Consider the following 8002-nt stretch of genomic DNA (forward strand, 5'->3'; position numbering starts at 1 on the left):
CAGATGGTGGGTCCATGTGAGAATCAGCAAAGATGTCCAGAAAAGCATAGTGTGTGGCAAGCACTCTGGAATTCCAGGGGTCTTGGTATAAAAGGCAGGGATCAGGTGAGGGCACATGACAACAGAGAACTGGCAGAGTCTACATCATCCTATTCAGAATCATGACTTCAAATGAGCTCTTCCATCTGCCCAGCAATTGCCTCTTATTTTTTTTAATTCATCACTTTTGATCTCTTAGATGATAATTTTAAACCTCCTTTCCCCTTACACCCCAACAATTACAACCCCATCTTCACTTGTATGAGATGACTTTCTTTTCTTCTTTATTGTGATAACAGGGCTCATATCACACTGAAGAACATCACTCCAGCAACTTCCCCTCCCTTGTCAACATTTCCCAGTTCTGTTTGGATGGCTTCCCAAAGCATAAACATGCGAGGATTGCATTCATTAAAAACACAATTACAATACAACACAACACAACACAACATGACAAAAATCACTCTCTAGGTCAGGGAAGGGAACCTCTCTCTTGTCTGACTTCATGTACTGTCCCATTTTCTCTTTCAGTTTATTGCCCACATCCTTGGAAATGTTTATATATTTGGTGTTCCAAGTTGCCCTTCCTTTTTTCTTAAACCAGTGAAGGATTTGTCTCTGTGCTGGACTAAAATTATACTTCTCAAGACACCTGTGATCTTACAGAATCTAGCAATCTTCTCCTTACTTATCTTCCCATTGGCATTTGACGCAGTGATGCCTCTGCTCTTGAGACACATTCTTATTTAGCTTGTAGGACATCAATTTCACCTGTTGTTTCTTCCGTATCTTCTGGATGCTCATTCTCTTCTCTTTTGTTGCCTTCCCATCATTGTCTGAAGTGGAGCATCCCAAGACTCATCTTCATTTCTTTTGTGTCTACACTCATTCTGTGTCTAACCTCATTCAGACTCACATCTTTAAATGCCATAGAATGCTGATTAATTAATCCCAAAGCTACATTTAACTCCAATCCTTTCTCTGAATTCCAGACCTATCATTGCCTACTTGGCATATCTTAAATGTCTATTAACCATCTCGAATGTTACATATTTCACACCAAGTTACTGAAAATCTTTCCCCAAACATTCCCTACCCCCATAATCTTCCACACCTCAGTTAATAGCAGCTCTATTCTGGCAACTTCTCAGTCTAAACATTATGGTGTTATCTCTGATATCTCTCTTCTCTCACATACAGCATCCTGTTGATCAACAGCCTCTACCATGCCCCAGCCACCCTCATCTCTTCCTTGGATTATTACAGTTTACAGTTGCATCTTAATTGACAGATCTCTCCTTCACTTTTTGTTCCCCTACAACCTGTTCTCAACACAGCAGCCAGAGAGTTCCTATTAAAACATTAATCAGATGGTTCTCTTACATCCGAACACTTCAGTAGTTTTCTTTCTCATGTAGAGTAAAAGCCAAAGACCTTGAGAAGCTTAAGGGGGTCTCCGTGACCCAGCATCCACAGCTCCATTCCCATGTTACTCCTCATCTATCAGTATTTTCTTTGACTCTACTCATGCCACTCTGGCCTCCTTGCTGTTTTCAGGGCTCTTGAACATACTTGAATATGCTTTGCTTAGAATGCTATTGTCCATATATCTACATTCCTAGTTGTACTTGCACTTCTTTCAGGACATCACTCAAAAAGCTATTCTTAATGAGAACATTTTTGATCACCTTGTTTAATACAGCGACCTAGCCCTTTGACATCCACCTTACAGTGCTTAAACACAATCTAACATTCAATATAATTTATTTATTTATCTAATTTTTTGTCTTCTCTCTCCTCTAGAGGACAGGGATTTTTTCTGTTTTTATTACCATAGAACCCCCACTTTATTAAGCAGTGCCTAACATATAGCAGGTACTCAATTAATATCTATGAATGAAATGAATAAATTCCACAAGGCTTAATTTATTATGTGGAGGAGATCAAATTGACCCTGTGGAGAAGGGAAGGGAAACCATTGGATTATAGGCAGGGGAAGTACAATTTCATTTTCAGGGGCTCACTGTGATCACTGCATGGAAATATACATTTGGGAGTGATGAGACATATGACAGAGGCCAGTCAGAAAGAGATCATGAGGGCTTCAATTAGTGCAGTGGGTGAACCATTGACATGGAGATGTGAAATGTCATAGAAGTAACATCAGTAGCACTGGGCAACCTTTTGGATGTGGGTTATGGGAGAAGTCAAAGTTGACTATTAGTTTTCTTGATTGAGTGGGGGTTCAAGAATAATTGTCCAATGTGTGGTAAAAAAACAGTCCCTGAGTGGTTTTAATATAATGAGCTTCCCTCTAGAATTAACTCTTGAAATAGGGGGACACATCTTTGGAGAAAGTTTAGTTTGGTGCAAGATTGGAGGATAAAAGGGATGGGAATGATAACTTCTCATTTGAATGTCTTCACTGAGGTACTGATGGGACATGCAGGATGCATTCTGGTGAGTATGTGTACATATGATTCAGTTTTCCTTCTTTATATTTCTTGTATTCTTTTCCACAAATGAAAGACACAAACAGGTCAGTGAGAGAACAATAAGAGGCATTTCCTTCTCTTTTCCATAAAAAGGATTTCCATCAATCAATTTAATAGTGAATGATAAACATGTTGGTTGAGAACATATTATTTCCAAAACCTTGAGGGTGCAGAAAAAAAACTGGAGCAGAGGGGTACCTGGGCGGCTCAGTCGTTAAGCGTCTGCCTTCGGCTCAGGTCATGATCCCAGGATCCTGGGATCGAGCCCCATGTCGGGCTCTCTGTTCAGTGAGAAGCCTGCTTCTCCCTTTCCCACTTCCCTGCTTGCGTTCCCTCTCTCGCTGTCTCTCTCCCTGTCAAATAAATAAATAAAATCTTAAAAAAAAAAAAACTGGATCAGAGACTATTTTTTAAATAATTTTAAATCAGTTCATTGACACAGTAACATAATACACCTGCCTCCTTGATAGTCCCACCCCTCTTTTCCTGTCTATATTTCTCCATCCTTCCTGCTTAGAACAAACTGTTCAGTAAAAAGGATAGGCTCCTACTACATCTCCAGTCCTGCCCTTAGGCCCTGTGAATCAGAATTGATTAGAGAGAGAGGGGAGTTGGCATCACCATACTCAACCAACCAGAGGCATCCAGTACCTAAAAACAGATTCCCTCATAACCCCCAGGCCTTGAGTTGCTATTCTCCCTCCTGTCTTTCTTTGTGATGCTAAGAAGGAGGTCATGGGGACTGGGCCTGCAATCAGGAGCAAGTATTCCTGGAGATGATTTGAGAATTGTAATTTGGCTAGTGTTTTTTAAGGTACAAGTGCCCCCCAAAATGCCCTGGTGGTGGAGGTGAACTTCAGTGTTCCTATTTGAAATGCATACGTGACATTAAACAGATAAAGCCAGTTTACCAAAATGCCAGCTCATGAAGAAGGAGGTGGTAGGAACTTTTGAAACAAAGTAATTACTTCCTTTTTTCTCCAGAGATGAAGATCCTGAGGTCAGTAGAGGTATCCCTATAGGACTTGAGTGTGAATTTGTGCTCCACTACTTACATTATGTGATCTAAGACCATTACTCACTTTTCTGAGCTTCAGTCTATTGCTTTATTAAAAAAAAAAAAGACAGGTGCCTGGGTGGCTCAGTCGTTAAGCCTCTGCCCTCGGTTCAGGTCATGATCCCAGGGTCCTGGGATCCAGCCCCACATCGGGCTTCCTGCTCCACAGGAAGTCTGCTTCTCCCTCTCCCTCTCCCCCTGCTTGTGTTCCCTCTCTTGCTGTGTCTCTCTCTGTCAAATAAATAAATAAAATCTTTTTTTTAAAAAAAGAGGGGGGATGCAAACTGAGCTCAGTCGGTTTTTGAAAGAACATAGCTAAAAGACCAAGCATGAAGCCTGCCATGTAGGACTTATTCAAAAAAAGTTTGTTCCATTTTCTTCTTTTTTCCATCCCATTTAACAACTTGACAAGACCACTGGGCATCCTAGATTCTGAGATCAACAAAGCTTCTCTAAGGCCAGATTTCAAACTTTAGACATCCAATAGTTATAAAAGACTACAGACAATTTTTCACCCCTTACCACCCCACCAATTATAATTAAAAACAAAAACAATACTAAACCATAAAAACAAATAAAAGGAAATATGACAAAATAATGTATTTCCCACTGAATACCTCAATGATTGCAATAGCCCATATTATAAATGTTGAAGGCCTGAAAATAAGTATCTCTAGTACACCCTTCTTTTTTGTTTGTGTGCTTTTGTCCTATGAATTTGCTAAGTTTTTTCAAATTGGTAACCCAGCACCTGAACCAGTCCTAATGCTAGGTGCCCATATTCCATGTTAGTGCTGGAACCCATCCCCCAACTATCCATAGTCCAGCAGTAGCCTCAAGTATCATTTGAGTCATCTTTCCTTCCTCTCCAAATACTCATGTTTTTCTAAAAACTCCCTTAACTGGGTGTCATTTGCCACCTTCTCTCCTTCATTAGTCATCGGGTTTAAGTGCTAAAGACTAGGTAAGTTCCCACGAAACAGAATAGCAGGATAGGGATGACTCAGCTACTTGAACAGTGAGCTCTCCCATGTGTGACATTTGAGCATGGAACTGTCAAGGTTCAGGAACAACTTGCATAAGGAGCTGATCTTATGGACCCTGGGGAGCAGGTGAGGGGCAGAATCTAGGGGAATCTCAGCTCAACCTTCTACTGTTCTCAACTCCACAGGGAATTCCCACTCATTTCAGCATCCTCTCCAACCTGGGCAAGAGCACAGGAGGGGAAGACCCTGCCCCTACTGGAAGGGGCAGTTTTAGAGAGTAGAAGAGGCAGGAAAGAGCTCTGAAGTAGGGCAGAAAGAAAACTCCTTCAGGGCAAGGACTGAATCTGAATCCATGAGCATTAAACAAATTGTGGATGGGCACCATGGAGACCAAAAACCCTATGTTGTACCTAAAGGTGTAGGGGCTACCAGGCAGTGATAACCATCCTGGTGATGTGACCGACTATGTCCCCATAGCCCCAAGATAGAAAGGGAATCAATACAAGATGTTTATTTATTCACCCAACAAACCCATGTTAGGAGTTACTTTGCCAGTTTCTGTAAAAAGTCCTAAAGAAAACATATATTGCTAAAATGTCTGAATTCTTAAAGAGGCAATAGTTTAGTGAGGGTGGGAGGGAGAAAGAGAGAGAAGCAGATCATTATAACGCAGCACTTTAAATTCAAAGTTAGGGGCAGAAAAAAAAAAAAGCCACCATGAATGTAAAGAGTGTCACCTGATCTAACCAAGACATCAAGGAAAGCTTTCTGGATGAGGTAGACTCATGGAGCACTTAGAATAGTGTTTGGCACATAGTAGATTCTCAGATGTTTGTTGATGAGTTTTGTTGAAAGCCAGAAGTAAAAACATACAATGATTGTCTACGAGTTGCTCAGATATCTAGAGAGGTGTGGACGAGTAAAGCAAACACCATAAAGAGTGATGGGTGAAAAAAAAAAAAAGAGTGATGGGTGGGTCACATGACAAAGGGACACTGCTTTGTGACACTGTCTGGCCCTGGCCAAGTTATTGATCTCTAAGATATCAGTTCCTTAGTCTGTAAAACAGGGGTAATAATGCCTATTTCACAGTATTATCGGGAGGCATATATTTTAAAAGATGTTTCAATATGATGTCTCATACATACCAAGAATTCAATACATAGCAAATATTATTCCAGTCTCATTTCATAAATGAAATAGTAATGAGGTATCTAATCATGCACCAGAAGTCATAGCCAGTGACTTCTCTCACAGCAGAAACTGCTACAGAACCCAGGGGATTCTAGGGAATGGTTAATCTGAGCAGAAGTGGGTGGAGGGACCGTGGGATCTAGGAAAACTGAATATTAATCCTGGGTTAGCTGCTCCCAAGTGGAGAGTGGGGCTGGGCATACAGTTTTAAAGATTCATAATTACCTATTCACATCATGTGAATGTTCAGTGTAGAGCCTAGAAGAAATTGCAGATTTGACTAGACCAAAAAGGCTGGGAATGGATGGGTAACACTGTCTTGGAATGAGGAGGAGTGGAAGAAGGGGATAGAGCTGGGATTAGCAGTAGGCCAGAAAAGGAGGGTGCCCTAAAGGATTATCCTGGAAATAAAGTCCTAAAGAATTCCAGTGGTGGCCTTTGCTTACCCCTGTGAGGGGTGCTTATCAGGTGTTCATGTTGGTGGCAACTGTTCTGCTAGCCTATCCTCCCCAGGGTCCAACTTTTTGTCAAACTGACATATTTGCTCAGGAAAATCCCCCTATCCACACCCAAATAGGACCAGGTTAGAATTAGTGTAGCAAAGAAGGCAGCAAGGGCCAAATGGGGAGAAGGAAGAAATGGGGAATGAGTGTGTGCTTTCCTTTCAATGTCAGTCCTGCACAGCGTGGCCCCAAGAAGGCTTCATTTGTTTGCTTGTTTGCAGCAAAGAACTTGGTGAGAAAATCTCAGTGGGGAGATAAATACCTGTCTAAAGCTGTACAGAATTTCCCAGGGAGAAGACTTGTATGAAAGCCTTTATTTAACCAAGAGGGAAGAAAGGAATATTTTGCGTGCATTGTGGGAGAATTAACGAGACATTTCTCATCTCTCCAGAGAGAAAGTCCCAAAGAGGGATCTGCTCTGTGTGTGTTTCCAAGCTCTTTCCAGATGGGAGGGTTTTATGCCCTTTACTTACAGACCTCTGCTGATGTACCTTTGTTTTCTGTTTTCCTGCAGGTGGATCAGCAACTGCGACTCAGTTACAACTTCTCCCCAGAAGTCGAATTCAGGGCCATACGGTCACTCACCTTGGGCAAAGTCAAAGGTTTGTTCCTGTCCATTCCTTTCCAGTGGGCTTTGTTGAAATCAATGAAGAAATAAATAATTTCCATTGAGCTGGTTGGCGATTCAAATCTGGAAGCTCTTGCTCCTATAACATGTAAGATCTAAAACCAAAGTTTCTGGTATAGGACTTGCTGAGATATATATGTGGCAGGGTTTGGGGCTGGCATTTATATCTACTTTATAGAAGCCTGAGTAAGGCATATTAACATAGAAGTTGAATAAAATAATTATTTACTTACTTTCTAATTAATTGATTTTAGATGTTTATTTTTTTACTTAAATTTTCTTAATTTTTACTTAAAGAAATTAAGGATTTGGGCTATCCAGTTATTGGATTGCTCAAATGCTTAATCTCTTCATTAATTCTTTACCAATTGAAAGAGGATTGAAATCTCCTATAATAGTGGATTTTCTTTTTTTTCTACCAGAAGTTCTGTGAATTTTCATCTTATATACAATGAGGGTCTTTAAGAAATTTTTGTATCTTGATAAATTGAACCCTTTTTTTTTTCATACTGAAGTGGTCTTTTTAAATTAATTTCTCCTTGGGGTTAAGTCTGTTTTGTCTGTTATTAGTAAATCGGATTCATTTGTGTGGTCTATCTTTTCCCATATATTTCCTTTCAATTTTTCTTTTTCTTCCCTTTTTTTCTTTCTTATTCTTTTTAAATTCAAGTATAATGAATATGCAGTGTTATATCCTTTTTAAGTGTGCAATATAATGATTCAGCAATTCTGTACATTGCTCAGTGCTCATCACGATAAGCATACTTTTGGTGTTTTTTTAAAGATTTATTTATTTGAGAGAGAAAGAGAGACAGAGAGAGCACAAGCAGGGGCAGGGGTAGAGGGAGAGGGAGAGAATCTCAAGCAGACTGAGCAGGGAGCTTTATGTAAAGTTTTATCTCAGGACCCTGAGATCATGACCTGAGCCGATATCAAGAATCAGATGCTTTGGGGGGTGGGGTGGGAGGGATGGGGTGACTGGGTGATAGACACTGGGGAGGGTATGTGCTCTGGTAAGCGCTGTGAATTGTGCAAGACTGTTGAATCTCAGATCTGTACCTCTGAAACAAATAATGCAATATATGTTAAGAAAAAAAAAA

The 8002-nt window shown here is 40.4% G+C and overlaps 1 protein-coding gene across 1 annotated transcript in view; it reads left to right on the plus strand.

Moving 5' to 3' along the window:
• Positions 1 to 8002, plus strand: part of CNTNAP5 (contactin associated protein family member 5) — a 741254-nt gene that overhangs the window by 692599 nt on the left and 40653 nt on the right. Inside the window, exon 21 of the mRNA XM_081814618.1 lies at positions 6789 to 6876. Within this exon, the coding sequence (XP_081670744.1) occupies positions 6789 to 6876 (88 nt within the window). The remainder of the gene's footprint in view (positions 1 to 6788; positions 6877 to 8002) is intronic.

This window comes from Leptonychotes weddellii, chromosome 3 (assembly GCF_054177405.1).
Source record: "Leptonychotes weddellii isolate Sample4059 chromosome 3, ASM5417740v2, whole genome shotgun sequence".
NCBI classification, from domain to species: domain Eukaryota; kingdom Metazoa; phylum Chordata; class Mammalia; order Carnivora; family Phocidae; genus Leptonychotes; species Leptonychotes weddellii.